A 21,002-nucleotide genomic window follows, 5' to 3' on the forward strand; every position below is an offset into this window, starting at 1 on the left:
ACAACCCTATGGAAAAAATCTCAGCAACTTCATAAAAGCATGACCTATCCATCTATCATAATATATAAATTTATCTCATAGCCTCTCACAACTTGTTATCAGAATTTAGTCTGTATTTGTCTACATGCTTTATAAGATTTTTTCAATAGGGAAAGTAATTTAATAATATTTTCTACAATTTTATTTATATTAAAATTATTTAGATCTTGACCTTTAAATAAATTTAATTTAATAATAGTAATAAACAATGTTACATGCTATATGTTCATAATTACACCATACTAAAAATATTATGAACAAAATTAAAAAAAATACATTTGCTTATTATAGTACCTATATATAGGCTTTTTATTTAAACAAAGTCAAATTTAAAAATGAGCTAGGGGGTTTTTTACACATAACGTGATCAACAACACCCACAGAACCCCCGAGGCCCCGAAGGAACACTAAGAACGATATACAGAATGTTCAACATCCTGTATATCGTGTACTACTGTAGTATTATTATAACAATTGTTAGTTTATAATTTATCCATTACAAACTGCCAAATTGTAAACTAGTGCTAGGTGTAACAATGAAAGTTTATTTTGCATGTTTTCAAAATTAAACTGAGATTGTTATCTCAACCGCACTGATCAATCACCTTAGTATATTCTCCAATCTATATTACATTGGCGGAATCAACTCTTAACGGGCACAACTGAGTGGCTCTCTAAACCTAACAATAAATCAATTAATCTATTTTGCACAGCTAACGCTACCCTTATTTAACAATTATTATCCTATAACGATTTAGAAAATAATAATAATAATATATGGTAGGTACATGTCGATCATGGGGCTGTACATCCCGCGGAAGTATGGAGGTCGAGGTATGTTAGGCGCTAAGAGCGTGCATAATCGCAAGGTGTGCAGCTTCAGGGCCTGCTTTGAACGAGAGACTAAGAGGATTGGCAGAAATCGATGTACTGAGCACCTTTGACCGGAAGACCGTCTGGATGGAGAAAGAGCTGCATGCACGGTTTTACAAGGCGCTCCACGCGCCTCACGTAAACAGGAAGGCCTGAATGCAGTGACTACGATTCGGGCCCCATTTCGGGGAAACCGAAAGTTTTGTTTTTGCAATAGATCAGGTGGTTAAGACGAACGACTACCGAAAGCACATCCTGAAGGATGGCACTCCCGACTTCTGTCGAGCCTGTCGTCATCCCGGCGAGTCAGTCACTCAGGCATGTGTTTTCGGGTTGTTCCGAACGAAAAAGAACTACTGCACCGTTTTATTTTCCGACATGAGTCAGCTTTTTAAGTACGTATTAAAAACTGTATGTAGTAAGTAAAATGTAGTAAGTATTAAAAATTTAAATTATAGAAAACCAAAAAATTATGAAAATAAAGAACCTTTTTTGATTTTTTAATTTGATTACAAACTGACAATCAACAAAAGAGTATAATATTCGTGTGTCTCAAATACATGGTAATGTGTGTAGTTTTTTTTTTTTTTTATTGATATAATATATATTTTATGCATAATTTTAAAACAATATTAGCAATCAGTACCTACTCGTTATCTATATTATAAACTAAAAGTGTATGAAATTTCATACTCCTCCGTCCGCGCAATTTTCTTAAAAAGGGGTACAATAGTTTTTATTCGCGTATTAATATATATAGATTTGATGATTGTAATGGATAAAGTAACAATTTTCATAATAATACACTCAAACATAAATACAGCTTAAGAACATTTTTTGAGTACCTTGTGTGCAACAAAGTATATAGACAATTTAAGTTTTTTTATCCAAAACAAAGTCACACATTAAAATATAAATTATTACAAAATATCAATAATTAATTGTTATAATAAGTAATACAATACACTTTAACACAATCTGTAATATTTTTTCGATCTTTACACTACACTTATACAAACCAAAATTGGCAAGTCTAATAAAAATTCATCTACATAGGTACAAGATTTACATTTTTGTACACGGTAAAATAATGTTTATTTTTTTATTGTGACTTATTTTATCTTTTTATTTATCTTTATTAATATATTTTTAAATAAATTAATAAGAAATTAACAAAAATATTTAAAAATATAAAAACTTTAGTAGTATACTAATTATTAAAAGAAAACTAATGCCATCTAGCGGTACACACTGCATACACTTTTTAATAGTACAACTAACTCCATCTATTATCGTCAAGCTTAAACTAATACCATCTAGCACTGCCCACCCTGTTGTCTGGCGGATCTCTAGCACAACAGTACGAAGCTAGGATACCAATAGTAGCTAAACATAAAGACAGTACACTGACGCTGCAGACCGCCCCCGATGTTATATCATTTAGTGGAGTCCCGGGCATAGGCTGAATAGATAGTAGAATGAGAAGTCCAAACGAGCTGAGTAGAGAAAATGTTGATAGCACTATGTACCCTGAAAAATTAAAAAATTAAAAAATGTTGGATACTAATAATAGGTACCTATTTATTCTGTTCGTGTTAAACATAGTGACTCGGCTCTATTACTTAGCTTAGCAACGTCCCTTGTCCAATTAAATCATAAACTTAAAATAAAATAAAAAAATCGTGTTCAAAATAACGACAAAAACTCTTCGATCTAAATAAAATATAATAAGTATAATGTTTGTAAACAGTCTTAACTTGCTCTAAAAATTCTAAATGTTATGAAAACATATTATTGCCCTGTTAATAAAACCCTGCATGATTACGTAGATGTCTGCAATAAGGGAGGCAATTATAAAGCTGATCCGTATCTAAATGAAATTTAAGAAAAAAAAAACATGTGTCAAGTGACACTCAACGGCTTCTAGCCAACGTGTCGTCAAAACAATATGAATTTAAAATTTCAATAATATTAAACTACCCGCATACATGAATTAAATTCTTCGTCATTAATAATTATCTAAAGATGGTTTTTTTATTTAAATGGACGCGGGAAAATATATAATTGCGTAGTCAATTTCGAAACAATGACAATGTTTCTATATATATATCCTAGAAGAACACTTAAAACAGAGTATATTGTGAAGTATTATTTAACCATTATTATACATAGACATAATAATATGATTAGTGTGCTTTTTAGCTTTTTGATAAATTGTTAATTATTTTAATTTACTGTTTAATAACTAAAGTTTTGTTAATAAAAATCAGTGACGAATAACGGTAAAGTTTACAACACTTATGCTGTACCATAATAATTGCCTTGCTTATGTTACCTTATGTTAAATAAATGAATAAAAAAAAAGTTAAACCACCGCTCGAGGCGTTTGCACCAATTTGGCCCTTCCAAGATCCAAAGCTGTAATTGATTACAAAATAAATAGGTCGTTGACAAAATATAATAAAATATACCTCAGTGTGTGATGCAGTACCTGATATATAATTTCTATTCGGTAATAACTGGCTACGTCTAGATCTCAGGCCCAGGAGACCTAGCAGGAACGACGTGAATCCAGACAGTACACAGAAGTCTAGATAATAACGGCGACCCATCTGGAAATAATAAAAATTAAGATTAATAAGTTTGATTTGATCGTTCCAATTGTAGTACAATACAAAACAGTGGTATTATCTATACCATTGGTTCTTAATGTGGTTCAGGTTTAGTCCTAGGGGTCCAAGGGAGACTCGGCGGGGGTCTACGTTGACGTGAATAAAACATGGGCGGTCGACGAAAATTTATCTCAAAAAATTCTGTCCTTTTACCCTTAATTATTTTTAACTACAGGGGGTCCACCGGAACCAGCAAAAATAAGTAAATATAAGAATAAAGTAAATTTTATGTGTACAAGTTAAGGGAGGAACGGTCCTGGTTCTCACTTAAATTAACTAATATCCACACGCAGCTGCGCCCGCACTAGAACCATTGTTAACATATCTGCAAAATTACCGGCCGGCGTAGTAAGGTAGTAAACATTTGCATACGTCATACAGATTTTTGTTGTGGTCTAGGCGCTTGTGCTTGTTGCTTTTGTGTTTCCAGACCCGCGACACACACACGACAGTTGAGTGTGAAGCATTTATTTATTGTTTATCTAGCAAACGAAAAAACCGACTTTAACTACATCGAAAAGTTACAACAGTTTAATTACAACGTAGGTAGACGAAAAAAATTGACAAAAGTACCAGTCACTACTACAGTTTTCGAAGACTCCCCTCGATTTCTCTAGCATGCCATTATCAGATCCTAGAGATATATCCTTTCCAACAAAAAAAAGAGTCCTCAAAATCGCGTAATAAACGACGAAGAAACCTCCTCCTTTTCCGAAGTCGGCTAAAAAGCCTAAATAAAGTTATACTTACACTATACATCATATAGAAACTCAGCCCAGTTGTAAGTCCACCGCTTAGTGTCAACATCAGAGCAGCGATAGTCAGCGTTGCGGTCGCTCCGTTGACAGTCTTGATACTTGATAGTGATTTGTATGTATCTTCTGAATACACCGATGGCGATTGGGGAGCTACCCTGTGGACATAGTAATTTTATTATTTACTATTTATTACTTGTTTTTGAAGTTACACTTCTATTGGCGCGTTGGAGAAAAATGACGAGAGTAAATTATTACGATGTGCGCGCACACCATGACAAAAATTCGGGTTGTCTGGAAGAAATGGCTAACTAGCCATAAGACCGCCTCTTGTACTACACATTCTTAAGTTGTCTGTATTATTATTATTTTGTATTTGCATATTGTGGTGTACAATAAAGAGTAAATAAATAAATAAATAAAAATCCCACATCCTGAGGTTAGCTAAGTCACAAAGAAGAAATGAGCAACGTGAAATTAGCTAGCCAATGAAGTGTAACTTCCTACGTGCGTACATAAGTCACACACACATTTTTTTTTAGTACAACTAGGTCTGCAAACAAGCGTACGTCCCACCTGATGGTAAGCGATTACCGTTGTCTATAAACGCCTGCTGAACCAGATGCATCAAAAGCTCGTTGCTAACCTTGCCCCTAATTCCTCCAGGAGCTTCGGTCATCTTACCCACCAACAAGAACACAACACTGCTTGAAAGCAATATTATTTAGCTGTGATCTTCTGTAAGGTCGAGTATATGGGCTGCTCCAGATTTTGAACAGAATATTTCATTCTGTGCCCTACCTCAGCTAAAACTTACTGAATTTATAAAAGAAAAATATAAAATGGAAAGATTTTTAAATTGGGTATATTTAATAAAATAATTGTACAAATAGTTATTTTTAAGACATTTTCAATAGACGGTTGATATTTAAAATACTTAATTTACTAATTAAGGGAGTCAATCACAATGTGTAAAGTAACTCGATGTTACTGAAAGAAGTAGATAGGTATATATTTTTTAATTTTTAATTTTCATTATTTTTACTTTATTACTATTGGGAACTGTACAGAACCGCATACATAAACAAAATATATAGTACAGTAAAAATATTTACATAAGAATTATTGTTCCCCACGAAAAAGGATTTATGGTACCCACTTAAAATTCTATAACACCATTGCTCCAGATACTTATAGGAACATTCCATGTTGTTTTGTTTATTTATAACAATTCATTTTAATAAAACCTGGCAATACTCGTGCGAATAATTCGCACTAAATAAGTATAATAATTATAACTTTATAAAATTACAAAAAAGTATTATTATACGTGAGCTGATTTGAAATTGAACAATAAAAAAAGCACCGACCGTCGATCATGTTGACGTTTCAAAATTAAAGCCGTCATATATATAATTTTAATAATTAATTAATTTACAAAAACAAAAGCAGTAATATTTTTTTTAGTTGTTGATATCGATAGAGCAAGCAATTATCTATATAGTTTATGTGGAGTAATTGTGATGTTTTTTTCTAAAAATGGAGGCAAACATCTTAGCGTATTAATATAAGTATATGATTAATATGCCGTGTTTAAATGCCGTGCCCATCTGTAATTACGGGTATACGAACATTTTAACAAAATGTATGTACGGTAAATAGTTTGCTATGTACCTTGCGTTGATGAGCCTTGAATAAATAAATAAATAAATGATGAATTACTAGCTGCCCGGACAGACTTCGTTCTGTCAATGGATGATAGTAAAAAATATTATTATATTTTTTTTAGTATTAAAACCTTCCGTGAGCCTTAAGGAACATACAATAAAATAAATTAGCCGAATTGGTCGAGCCATTCTCGAGTTATGCGCTTAGCAACATTCATTTTTTTTATATGTAATATATAGATCGATAATAATATTCGTAAATACCTATAGACGATAACAACTAGTCGTAAATACTACGACGACATTGACACTATTTATTAATTGAAGTGATGTACAGGAGATAATGAGATAGATAAAAATCTCTCTCAGCCTACTTTTCAGAAGTTTCACTTCTGCCGTGTGTGAATTGCACACATATTTTTTTATTAACCGACTTCATAGAAGGAGGAAGTTCTCAATTCGACTGTAATTTTTTCAATGTGTGTTACCTCAGAACTTTTTACTGGGTGGACCGATTTCGATGATTCTTTTTTTAATCGAAAGGTGGTGCTTGTCATGTGGTCTTATTTAAATCAAATCGAAATATGAGAAGTGCTTTTTAAGAAAAAATTAAGTAAAGAAGTTTTACTTCAATATTGAATAAGCGACCTCTTTTTACATTTGAAATTAAAAAAATCAGAACGTAAATACGCATTATTAGGCATAGCATAAAACCTAGTCCTCAGATATTGCTCAAACATAAATGGGATCACATGACGCGCAAAGACAAGCTTTCGTATAAGAGAAGAATACATACAATCATTAAAAAGCTACGATATACATAAAAAGAAACAATAAAATCGAATTGAGAACCTTTTTTTGAAGTCGGTTAAAAATAGGTTGTACGAATGATAGTAAATTTAGTGAAATTAGAAAAAAAAAAATTTGGAACAAAAAAAATTAAACAATAAATTAAAAAATATTTCTTCGACTTCATTAGAAACGCTTATATTGACAAAAAAAAATTATCATATAATTTTAAACTATTAGTTTTTTTTTTTTGCTTAAATTTGCTTAAAATAATAATAGTAAGAATTTTTATCAAAAAAAATAACAAATATTGTGTTGTATAAAAAATTAAAATTTAAAAAAGATTTGCCCCGGGTGAGGATCGAACTCACGACCTTAAGATTATGAGACTTACGCGCTGCCTACTGCGCTACCGAGGCTTGTGTTATAATTACGAATTTGTTGAACTATTTGAGCGTGATTTTTTCTATAGGACTGTGTCGTATGTAATAAGGATACATAAATCTAAGTACATATCTAGTCATTAGTTTGTGAGTTGAGTTGAGTGAAGTGTTTAGTTTTTTGTTAATAAAGTTTTGAAAAAATGGCTTCACGGAAGGACAGCACTTTATTGAATCAGCACAAGCTGAGTGAAGGCCTTTTTGGACAAAATTATTTTGGATCGAAGTCTCTAATTGTTCTGTTGTTTTCTTTTTAAAATAATTTTACCTAAATAAACGTATTTTCTTTCTTTTACTTTCAATATTAAAAAAAATCTCGTGTCACGATGTTTGTCCGGATAATATCCGGAACTATTTGACTAATTTTTAATGCAAATTTTTGCAAAGATTTTGTCTAACTTAAAATATAGCTTATGTTTTATTTCGATTATTAATCGCGAGTGAAACCGAGGACACAGCTAATTAATAATAAAACATAGACATGGAAATACAAATATAATATGTTTACATTCACATATTGGTTTTTTTAGTTGATTTGTACTATTTGCGGTCTTATCGCTAAAGATAGACCTACCAGGCAACCGTGTTTTTTTTATACAACTAGGTCGGCAAACAAGCGTACGACTCACGTGATAGTAAGCGATTACCGTAGCTTACATTTTTTTATATGCAGTCAAAAGAATAAAAACAAAATATCTTGCCTTTAACTTCCGATATAACTGACATAGGTACCTGCTTTTAAAATATAAGGCGTAAAAAATCCATTAAGATTGGAATACTTATTTATTTTTAATCAGTTTCTTACCGGGTTTGTAATAATAAATATTCAAAAACGGGATATTTACCATGTTTTTTATTTTCATTTTGCGGAGCTGGATATTATAAATATCCCATTTTTTAATAGTTAGAGTAATAGAAATCGCCATATTAATCTAAAATCTTATCTTTATGAACTTTAAAAGCAGTTCATAAATATAGGTCCATGCATCTACTTTTATAAGAAAAACGCGTTTTGATAAAATATTAAGCCTGTTTTCATCTCCTAAAAATATAATTATATAATTATATTTATAATTATATTATATTTATAATTATATTATATTTATATAATTATATTTTAAACTATTAATATTTATAAATCGACTCGAATAAAATATTTACATCAATACTGTACTGTGTCGTGATAACCCTTAACCCCTTTTTTTAACCGACTTCCAAAAAAGGAGGAGGTTCTCAATTCGACTGTATTTTTTTTTTTTTTTTTTTTTTTTTTTATGTATGTTACATCAGAACTTTTGACCAGGTAGACCGATTTCGACAAATTTTGTTTTAATCGAAAGGTGGTGTGTGCCGATTGGTCCCATTTAAATTTATTTGAGATCTAACAACTACTTTTCGAATTATATCTAATAATGCGTTTTTACTTGACGCTTTTTTCGTCGACCTACGTTGTATTATACCACATAACTTTCTACTGGGTGTACCGATTTTGATAATTCTTTTTTTGTTGGAAAGGGGATATCCCTAGTTTGGTACCATGATAAGGAAACCAGGATCTGATGATGGGATCCCAGAGAAATCGAGAGAAACTCTTGAAAATCCGCAATAACTTTTTACTGGGTGTATCGATTTTGATAATTTTTACTTTAATCGAAAGCTGATGTTTATCATGTGGTCACATATAAATTTTATCGAGATCTGATAACTACTTTTTGAATAATCTTTGATGACACGTATTTACATGACGATGTTAAGACGACTGTGGTCATGTTCAATACTTTGCCACAACGCCATCTATCAAAATGTTATGAAATTACTTCGTTCACTATCGATCAAATTACAATATTCCACTAGAGTAGAGAGTAGCAGTTTATTCGTTATAAATATATTTGAGCTTTTAATTTTTGAGTTATCGCTAATACTGGGTATTTACTTGGCTATTTTACGTCGACCAACGTTATATTAACCTCATTACTATTTTACTGGGTGGACCGATATCGATGATTCTTTTTTTAATCGATAGGTGGTGCTTGTCATGTGGTCCCATTTAAATATAATTGAGATTTGACTCGAACTTTTTGAGCTATATCTGATATGGCGTATTTACTTGACTGTTTTTGGAGTTTTCTCCTTAAGAATCGATTTTCATTTAAGGCCCCGGAATGAAAAAATTGAACAGTAAAATCTACTGAACGAATGACCTTGTTAGAGATGGCGTTCAGACGTTTTCTAATAACGCAATTAGGTTCCGATAGATGGCGTTATTGCATTAATTTATTTACAATTTGATATAGTAATAATATATTTCTTAGACTAGTAAGCCTTTTTGTGCCTATTTAGACAGTTGATCTGAAGGGGTAAACTCCAGTCGTGCATCGGAGCTGTGTGAAAACATGAACATTACATATTTTTAATAAAAAAGACATAAACCGTAATTCAATATAAATCCGCTTCAACTAAAAAACCCGCCGTAATAAGCGATGTCAGCGCTTCGCGCGAATCGACGACGGGCCTTTTATGAAATTTCTGCCTACAATCGCTAACAAAATGTTAGAAATAACAGTAGAACATTATATAATTCTACAATTTTATAATGTCGCGTTATATGGAATACGAACAAAGTATTACTATTTTTTCGTCGATCTACGTTGTATTACTCTTCGATGTAATTGAAGTCGGTTTTTTTTTCGTTTGCGAGCAAACACAATTATTTTATATCACTAGGTCGGCAAACAAGCGTTCGGCTCACCTGATGGTAAGCGATTACCGTAGCTTATAGACACCTGCAACACCAGAAGCATCGCAAGCGCCTTGCCGACCCAATCCCCAATCCCCCCAGGAGCTCTGGTCACCTTACCAACAGGAACATAATACTGCTTGAAAACAGTATTATTTAGCTGTGATCTTCTGTAAGGTCGAGCTACTACCCCAGTCGGGCTGCTCCATATTCTGAACAGAAAATTCCTGCTGTGCCTCAGTTAAATTAATTTACTTCAAAATCTGTTCTTAGTGGACGACTACTAAATACATAAAAACTCCAACTCTGCCAAATTTCATCTTTATACGTCAGGCGATTTTCGATATTTCGCGATGGGTGATCGACCTAACGATGCGTCATCGTCATAATCAACCCAATTTCGTTACATGTTGAGACTAGCATCTCGCCCGGCTTAGCACGGGCACTTAACAAAAATTACAACTAAAATCCATATTTTTTTAAATATAATATAGCTTATGTCACCCGCGAATCACTATCCACTAAAAACGGATACAAAGAGTGAAAGAATTTTTCAAATCGGTTCAGTAGTTTCGGAGTCTATTCAATGCAAACAAACAAACAATTAAATCTCTCCTCTTTATAATATTAGTACAGATTAACACGTTTAAATAGGAATAAAGCAACAGTAGATAAATGCATTTTAAGCATGTCGTATGTCATGCAGTAGTCTTATGTAGCTGCTGAAATTAGCACTTAGAATTAATTACTTTTGCCCTGAGTGACTGCTGAAACGTTCATAATACTTGAAGGTTTTGGATCATAATTTACGAGGTAATTTAATTATTTTTTATAATTAATCGATTTCGCTATAAAACAATTGCATATGTTTTAAAAGCTCGTTTGTATTTGACTAAATAGTGTTTTAAAAAGTTTCCATTAATGTGGTATATTATTTTGATTATGGTTTCGATCTACTGTGTGAGTGTCTTAAGAGGCGACTAAGGGATAATATCTACAGTTCCACTACAACCTTGAAATTTATAAGGCCGACCGATGGTGGGGTAACCATTCAACTCCTGGCTTTGAAATACACAGGCCGAAGACGGGCAGCAGCGTCTTCGGTGCGACAAAGCCAGCCCTGCGGTCACCAACCCGCCTGCCCAGCGTGGTGACTATGGGCAAAACATACGATTTCATGCTGTTTTTGGCACGAACTTGGGGAGGCCTATGTCCAGCAGTGGACTGCGATAGGCTGGAGTGAAGTGATGGTTTCGATTAGTCCTTAATTACTTTTTTCGCTTTTTTGGGTAAACTTGATATTTCTTTCGTATTTTATTGTTTTCGTTATTTCTAGATCATGTAACTTTTAATGGGTAAAATTGCTATGAATATTAAAACAATTAAACCAATAATTATAACCTTCTTACTACATTATTAAAATTGATTGTCATGAAAGTGAACGTTTGTCTGTATGTCCTTTAATCGTAAAATATGCATTTGATCATGTCATGATCGTCAGCAAAGTGTTGTGAATGCGCCCACAAAGGAGGTCTGGGAAGGGTTTCTGAGTTGGTACGACAACAAAAAAAAAAAGAAAGCGTAGCAACGCGCACAGGATACGCCTAGTTACTCATATAAATTGGATTATCGTATATTTAGTTATAATAATTTAAATTAATTATTAAAATTTATTTAGAATTCCCTAATGTGGTAACACAAAAATAAATTTTACGATTTATAATAATTGTTGCAGATGTTTAAATTTAGAACGTTATCACAGACAATATTAATTATAAAACGAAAGATGTGTAGTCAAGAAACTGATATAATATTTGAAACTTTAAACAACGCTGGTATCATCACACTGAACAGACCAAAATATTTGAATGCATTAAACGCACCAATGATCGAGAAGATAACATCTCATTTAAGTAAATGGGAGAAAACTAAACATTTAATCATAATTAAGGGAGCTGGAGAGAAAGCGTTTTGCGCTGGCGTAGACCTAAAATTATCAATTGATAAAATCAAAGGCCCGAAATTCTCCAAAGATCTGCGCTATTCTTTCTACCTCATTGGAAGGTATAAAATACCTAACATAGCCCTTTTGGATGGTATAACAATGGGTGCAGGACTAGCTTTATCTACGTATGGGAAGTACGGAGTGGCTACTGAGAGAACGGTTATTGCGATGCCTGAAACTAGAATAGGGTTGTTTCCTGATTTCAATGTATTTTATTCAATACCAAGATTTAAGATCACTTTGGCGCTTTACTTGGGTTTAACTGGTAAGTAGTGAGTTATTTAATAGAACTAGTGGTCGCTCAGAGGTCGAAATTCGAACATAATTCAAAATTTAAATTAAAGAAAACCAAAAAATTATGAAAATAAATAACCTTTTTTATAATTTTCAATTTAATTGTCAATGACAATCAACAAAAGATTATAATATGCGTGTGTGTGTGTGTGTGTGTGTGTGTGTGTGTGTCAAATACATGGTAGTGTGTGTAAGGTTTTTTTTATTGATTGAATATGTTTTTATGCATAATTAAAAAAAAACAGTATTCTGCACTCCTTCTCTATATAAACTATAAGTGGGCGAAATTTCATACTCCTCCGTCCGCTCAATTTTCGTAAAAAGGGCTACAAAGTTTTTGCTTCACGTATTAATATATATAGATAGATAGATATGGATTGTAGTAGAATGTGGATTTAGTACAACCACCTTGGAACTTAAGAAGCCGACCGATGGCGGGATAACCATCCAACTGCTGGCTTTGAAATACACAGGCCAAAGACGGGCAACAGCGTCTTCGGTGCGACAAAGCCAGCCCTGCGGTCACCAACCCGCCTGCCCAGCGCGGTGACTATGGGCAAAACACATGAGTTCACGTTATTTTTGGCGTAAACTTGTGGAGGCCTATGTCCAGCAGTGGACTGTATAGGCTGTAATGATGTGGATTTAGTGGCGCTGTATTTCATACAAGAAATGACTAATTTTGAAATAATACATAGTTTTTTTAGGAGAGTAACTACGGAGTTTCTCGCAGATTTTTGAACAATGATCCATCTCATTCTAGCTGATTTAACTGAGATAATTCAGGAGGAAAATTTCTGCTCAAAATATGGAGCAGTCCGACTGGGGTAGCACCTCGATCTTACAGAAGACCACAGCTAAATAATACTGTTTTCAAGCAGTGTTGTGTTCCTGTTGGTGAGTAAGGTGACCAGAGCAACACACTTGCGATGCTTCTGGTGTTGCAGACGTCTATAAGCTACGGTAGTCGCTTACCATCAGGCGAGCCGTACGCTTGTTTGCTGACCTAGTTGTATAAAAAGATAAAAAAATAAATAAAAACTGTGAATATTAGAAATGTCTGAGAGACATACTCAGTACTCGTTTGTTAAAAAACTGACTATAGCATCTTGTGTTATAATAGTAACCGAGTTAATACAAATTAGGATTAGCAGGTACAATTATTTGGAAAATGGGATTATGAAGAGGAGGAAACAAAGAAGAAAGCAAGAAGGACATAAGCGACTTTTTCATTCATCGTACAAAATGCTTATGTTACTACTTTATGCAGATTTTTAAAAGTTCTTTAAAAAAATAATTGAAATATTTTTCCTCTTTGTCCTAATTAACCCATTTAATAATAAATTTTGTTTTTCTTTGACATAATAGACAAATTGTGTACAATAAATTTGACAATAATATAACAATGAAATTTTATTTGCATTTGATTTATTAAATAATTACAAATAGCAATTAATGTATTTTTTGCATGTTGATGTTATAATTAAAATTTTAGTTATATATTTATTATTGAATTAATTATTATTGAATTCTAGTTATGTTTGATTATTAATATTTTCTTGACTTACCTTTGGCTTTTACTTATATAAATTTGAATAATTTTAAATATACTCGCTTCATGACATTAATATATTATGGAATGTTGTGTACTCCGTAATGGGGTACATATTAGATAATAATATAATAATGATCTGATGTGTTTTATATGTATTCTATGGATGTACCTATAAAATAAATAAATAAATAAATATAATTTATTTTACAGGTGAAAGCTTAAAAGGTCAAGATGTTTATAATGCAGGAATCGCCACACATTTCGTATCTAGTGAGAAATTGACTGAATTAGAAAATAATTTATCAAAATGTGCAAGCGATAATGAAGTAATTTTTTTACTTAACAAGTTCAATGAACCTCCAAAAGATAATTCACTATCTTTAAGCGTCAGAGACATCGACTACTGTTTTTCGGCCTCAACTATAGAAGATATAATTGCGAGACTTGAAACAGTTCAAAATGATTGGTCTGCTAAAACATTAGAGGTCAGTAGCTTGCATCTGTTAAAATACTATAGGTCAGTAACATGTCTATGTTAAAAAATTATAGGTCAGTAACTTGTATCTGTTAAAACACTACAGACCAGTAAGTGTATGTTAAAAATTATAGGTCAGTAACTTGTATCTGTTAAAACATTTAACGTTAGTAAGTTATGTCTGTTAAAATAGAGGTCAATAACTAAAAGTAGCGAGGTATTCGTATTGTAGTTTTCGATATTCGTAATTACGAGTTAGTTAGTGAATCAGTGTTTGATCTTTAGTTTTCATCTTACTAATTCTATTAATGTTACAGATGGATGATTGTTACTCTTTTACTTAAAAAAACTACCGAACTGCTTGTAATGAAACTCGGTACGTAGATAGCAGGTAATCCAGAATAACGTACGAGCTATTTTTTTCACAATACTCCCATGGGGTCGGAAGTTTAGCGGGGTAACCGCAACCCGTAGCTAGTATAGTATATTTTTTATACCACTAGGTAGGCAAAGAAGTTTTGCCGAACCTACCCTCAACCAGCCGCTCTGGTCATCTTACTCACCACAGGAACAGAACACTGCTTGAAAACAATATTATTTAGCTGTGATCTTCTGCAAAGTCGTGTTACTTCCCCAATCGGACTGCTCTAAAATTGAGCTGGATATTTCCAGCTGTACCATACCCCATTCGGTTATATAATTCAATACAGGAGATTTTGTTTTGTATACTTTACAGAGACTCCACAAAATGAGCCCTGGTTCACTTAAGATCAGTCTGAGAGCGTTACAGCGCGGGGCCCAGCTCGAACGCTATCAGCGTCTTCAGATGGAAAATCGTCTCGTTGTCCATTCGATTGACAACCACGACTTCCCTGAAGGTGAAGATATTTATTTTTTTTGCATCGACTAGGGCGACAAGCCGTATCCTTGTACAGCTCTTCTCATTATAAGCGGTTACCGTAGGTTATAAACGTCTGCAACACCAGAAGTATCGCAAACGCGTTTCCAATCCACTGACCTATTATTATTGGTCTATGATCTTGGACATTGTATACGAATATATACATCTAATATATAAAATTCTCGTGTCGCGGTGTTTGTAGTCAAACTCCTCCGAAACGGCTTGACCGATTGTCGTGAAATTTTGTGTGCATATTGGGTAGGTCTGAAAATCGAACAACATCTATTTTTCATTCCCCTAAACGTTAAGGGTAGTCCACATCCATTTTTTTTATTTTTGGATAAATTATTTATTCTTTATTTTATTATGATTTGGCGTTGAAAAATACATACATTGAAAAATACATACATACACCCTTCTACCACCAACCCCTATTTTTAAATAGCGTTTAGCGGCAAGACAACGTTTGCCGAGTCAGCTAGTATATATATATATATATATATATATATATATATATATATATATATATATATATATATATATATATATATATAGGTTGTTACTACACCCAGGCTCATTAGGAATAATCTCTACGTTCCTGGAGTGCAAAGCAGAGTAAATTGCGGCAGCGGGCAAGTTATAGTCATAAGATTATGTTAAAATCGCTTAATGTAAAATAAATTCAACTGAGGAGGGCACAGCAGGGAATATCCTGCACAAAATCTAGAGATCCACCAATTTTATTTATTTTATAGATTAATAATTTTTAAATGTCAGGGTGATCTTAAATAATAAACTTAAGCTTAAGTCGTAGCTGACACGTACACTTTTTTCAGGTGTACGAGCTCTGCTCATCGATAAGGATAATAAACCTCAATGGAACCCGAGAACATTAGCCGAAGTGAATGATGAATACATTGAGAGTTTCTTCAAACGACTACCTGATGATAAGGAACTGAAATTAGACCCCTATACTCCTGTGCCCTCTGTTTATTAATATTTTTAGGGTTCCGTATCTTAAAAGGAAAAACCGGAACCACGACATCGCGCATAGATTTTGCTACAGAGCTGTGTAAAAAATCAAACTTCTAAGGCAACGCAATCACAAGATACAGCCGTTTATGCTGCAAATTTTCGACACTCGCAAGGGAATCAAAACCTACAAAGTACTTCCCGTGAATTTAAAATCTTGAAATTTAGTACGAAGCAACGTCTTATAGCACAGATAAAGGAAAAATTGCGAAAAGCATAATTTTTTAGTTACATCATATAATAATTTTGTTTGTACGGAATCCTCGGTGCGCGAGTTCGACAAATAAACGTACGGCTCACCTGATGGTAAGCGATTACCGTAGCTTAAAGACTTCTGCAACACCAGAAGCATCGCAAGCACTATGTCGACCCATTTCCCAATTCCCCATGAACTCTGGTCACCTTACTTACCACAGGAACACAACACTGCTTGAAAGCAATATTATTTAGCTGTGATCTTCTGTAAGGTCGAGTATATGGGCTGCTCCAGATTTTGAACAGAATATTTCATTCTGTGCCCTACCTCAGTTAAAACTTACTGAATTTATAAAAGAAAAATATAAAATGGAAAGATTTTTAAATTGGGTATATTTAATAAAATATTTGTACAAATAGTTATTTTTAAGACATTTTCAATAGACGGTTGATATTTAAAATACTTAATTTACTAATTAAGGGAGTCAATCACAATGTGTAAAGTAACTCGATGTTACTGAAAGAAGTAGATAGGTATATATTTTTTAATTTTTAATTTTTATTATTTTTACTTTATTACTATTGGGAACTGTACAGAACCGCATACATTAACAAAATATATAGTAAAATAAAAATATTATACCTCAGTCAGGCTGCTCCATTTTAGAACAGGAAACTTCCTGCTGTGCCCTCTCAGTTAAAACCATTCAGATATTCAGGTATTTGTCGTAATTATATAACTGTCACTATTTTAACGCATTGCTAAAAAACTCTGCGAACTGCACAACAACTTTTTTGTTAAATTCCACGCGAACGAAGTCGCGGGCACAGCTAATAATTAATAATTTACATTAGTAAATAAAATTATGAAAAACAAAACAATGAAGAACAATTAAGTGTTTGTGAATATATAATAAGATTTGTTTTTTTTTTTTTGTAAAATAAATGCTTAGGCTTGTTTAGTGTTGTCTTACTTTACTACTTTTGTTTAAAATCTTTATTACACGTTTCTAAACACTCAAAGTTATAATTAGGTATTATCCAAAAATCGCTTTAAGGTTTTTTTTTTGTATCAATTCTAAAGCTTTTAAGAATTTAAGTTCTAACTGTTTTTTTGTAGTTAACCTGTTTGGACAAGCCATTAATCTTAAAGCACCATAATATTTTACTCATCATCTGCAACATTTGTTAGTTTGAAATTTTGCTCGTAGCCTGCCTGCGATCGTACGTGTGGCAGCACACGAGCTGCGAGCCACCAATTTCAACCGACTTCTAAAAAAGGAGGAGGTTATCAATTCTATTCAGAACCTTAGAACTTTTGACTGGGTGGACCGATTTCCATGATATGTCGTCGTATGTATGTATGTCGTGTGTTCCCATTTAAATCTAATAATGCGTATTTACTTGACTGTCTTTTCGTCTACCTACGATGTGTTACTTGTCGATGTAATTGAAGTCGTTTTTTTTTTTCGTTTGCGAGCAAATAAAATTCTGTATCGCCAGTCCGTGGACGCGCAATGCTTGTAGTGTAGGTATTTGTAATTTTTGTTACTTTTGATTGAGAAATTACTCAAAATGTATTATTACAGAACTTCGTCTTTTTTGGTTTTTAAAATGTAATACGATACAATTCTTATATAACACAAAACTTCTTGTGTCGACGACATCGCAATAGAGAATTTGTAAGCTTCACGTGTGTCACCGACGTCGAGCCGAGTAGTCCGCGATCTTAAAAACCGCGTATTTTAAGTTCGTACGTCTATCACCCCTTTAATAATGCGTATTTGTTTGATCATTTTTTCGTCAACCTACGTTGTATTACTGGTAGATGTAAATGATGTCAGTTTTTTGGTCAACAAAATCAAAATCAAAAACAACTTTGTGCCAATAGATTTCAAAATTACTTTCGAATCGCCATTTTACAAATTAAAATTTAAATTGATTATTATTTTTGTAAAAGTAAAGCTACCAACGATTCGGAAAGTAGATTCTGCAGAGGAGAATCGGCAAGAACCTCCGCTGATACACTTTTGAAAATAATATACCAATAAACTATGTTTTAGTACAAAATTAGTAGTCAATATCTTGCATGAAATACAGCGTCACTAAGTCCACACATCTTTATCAACTATCATCGCATTGTGTTTAATAATAAACCTTTAGTTTCGTTTCATTATAGTTTGTAAATGTAAGGGTTCTACCCTTATAAAGCCATGGCACCCCAAACAAACAATAATACAAGTCACCAAACACTTTGTAATAAGTTCGTAATATAGAAAATTCTAACTGATCTCGTTTTATTTCTAAAACTAGTGGTCGACAAGGGGTCGAAATTCGACCATAATTAAAAATTTATATTCAATAAAAACAAAAAATTATGAAAATAAAGAACCTTTTTTAAAAAAAAATCATTTTGACTAAAGACTAACAATCAACAAGAGTGTAATATGCGTGTGTGTGTCAAATACATGGTAGTGTGTGCAATGTTTTTTTTTATAGATTTAATATATTTTTTACGAATAATTTAGAAAAAAATATTAGCATTCTGCACTCCTTCTCTATATAAGCTATAAGTGTGCGTAATTTCATACTCCTCCGTTTGCGCAATTTTCGTAAAAACGGGTACAAAGTTTTTGCTTCACGTATTTAATATACAGATATGTACTTTGTCAAATGTTTGTTGAACGATCTTTTCAGTTATAAGATAAGCTATCTAAAGTCAATACACGTATATTTTGTAGCAGGACAACTATACATTGATACTATTAAAATGCAAATAGGTATACATAATTATTATTATAACATCTTTGTTAAATAATATAAAACTTAGTAACGTTTTATTTTCATCAAATAATGAGTGTCTTTTGATGTTGATTTTTTTAAAAGATCTTATGAATTATGATAATGAAACGTGAAACGCTTATTTATTCGTATAGCAATCGATCGTAGATAGTTTGCAATACACATATTGTAAATTGCTGATTGTAAAATTGGTTGGTAATTGCTTTGACGAAATTGCGACAATTAAGTGTATATACAATTTATAATTTACTGTTCATTTTGTATTAAAAATATAATTCTGATGACGCCATGGTGCAATGTTTACAGCTACTGGCTGATAAGATAGCAGTTACGGATTCGATTCCTACACATGTGTAACATACAGATCTTTAACGTAGTTGGCTCTTGTGTACCTACGTTTTATTTGAGTTCCTCATACAGGATTCAAATCAAATTATATTGGAGGCCTTGGAGGAGGAGAGTGAAGCATTTATTAACAATTTAGCCTTACCTTGGTACAATAACAGCTGTGTGCTTGTCTCTCTTCTGGGTATCAATTCGTCTATCACTTTTATTCCTTACGTCTCTTCTGTCAAGATCGAAGCTACGATTATGCCTGTCCTTAAAACTCGTCACGAACACATCCCTGTCAACGTCTGGTAAGCCGTAATTCAACTTCTGTTGTGCTTTTGGTGAAATCGGCGAAGTTGCCAAACCCCTCGTTAGTGTCAAATTGGCACAGGATTTGGATGGAGTAACTGTGGTTGGCGTGCTTGATATTATCTTCATTGGGGTTCCCGGGTATCTGACCTCTGATTTATTTGGCGTTATCCTTACCGATGGCTGGCTTGCGTAGCTTTTTAGCTTCCTAGGCGTCGAGAGCAGCTCGTGTAACTTTTGCGTTGCGATTAGGTTACTTTTGGACATGATTGGAGATGTCGTTGAAAATGTTACATTTTTCCTCTCTTCTCGTTCTTCGTCATCAGACGGTACAATTGCGTATCTGTGTGTTTTACCGTTCACCGTTTTAACGATTTCTGTTGGTATTTCTTTCAGTTCATTATCATCTGGACCATCTACATTGTATTCTTCTACCTCGTTTTCATCTGCTTCTATAATTCTCTTCTTTGTCGGTGAATAGTCCATACTGTCATCAATGTCAATGACCTCGTACCTATGTTTGACTCTGTCTTCTAAATTGTCGCTTGTATTGTATCTTCTCTGTCTGAACTGTGCCATTTCTAAGTCTTCGCTTCTTGTTCTGCACCGTACCATTGAACGAGTAGGTTTAACAATGAGGGATGTTTGCCTTTGAAATTGTTGGTATTTTGCTGGTTTTGGCGGCAATTCTGGCGGGATATCATGCCTCGCGGGAACCCTTAGCGGATTATCAGATATATCTGTCCTCACTATCCTGTTATTTTCGATTTTTCGTGGTGAATTCGCACCGAGTGGCGGCATTCTTCGATCGGGCGATAGTGCCTTTGTTATACATGATTTCTGGGCAAAAACAACTTCACTTTGAGAGCAAAACGCTGGGTTTGAATAATATTTGTATACTATCTTAGGCGATTCCATTCTTAAGCGTATATTTCCCCTTTTACCCGTCAGACCATAGTTCCTGTTACGGGGGTTAGTTGGCGTAACCGTTAGGGTCTACTGGTTTTCTTAGAATTTATTATTACTGCTACACTTATATTTAGTTTTATAACTTTATAATATTTGTCACTTATAATTTAGTGTATATTTCAAATCACTAAACACATAAAAGATCACTACATAATATCTTATG

General features: G+C 33.1%; 1 protein-coding gene and 1 non-coding gene across 2 annotated transcripts; both read right to left on the reverse strand.

Annotated features, from left to right (window-relative positions):
* Positions 1–2,218: 2,218 nt before the first annotated feature.
* On the reverse strand, positions 2,219–20,788 carry LOC123667773. The gene is made up of 4 exons (XM_045601612.1): positions 19,722–20,788; positions 4,335–4,497; positions 3,404–3,524; positions 2,219–2,442 (listed from the first exon to the last, which is right to left on the reverse strand). Exons 1-4 carry the CDS (start codon positions 20,786–20,788, stop codon positions 2,219–2,221), a joined length of 1,575 nt encoding a protein of 524 aa, XP_045457568.1.
* Positions 7,142–7,214, reverse strand: Trnam-cau. The gene has a single exon. It is a non-coding gene; the product is annotated as a tRNA-Met (tRNA).
* Positions 20,789–21,002: the final 214 nt, after the last annotated feature.

The sequence above is a fragment of the Melitaea cinxia genome, chromosome 29, assembly GCF_905220565.1.
Source record: "Melitaea cinxia chromosome 29, ilMelCinx1.1, whole genome shotgun sequence".
Taxonomy (NCBI): Eukaryota; Metazoa; Arthropoda; class Insecta; order Lepidoptera; family Nymphalidae; genus Melitaea; species Melitaea cinxia.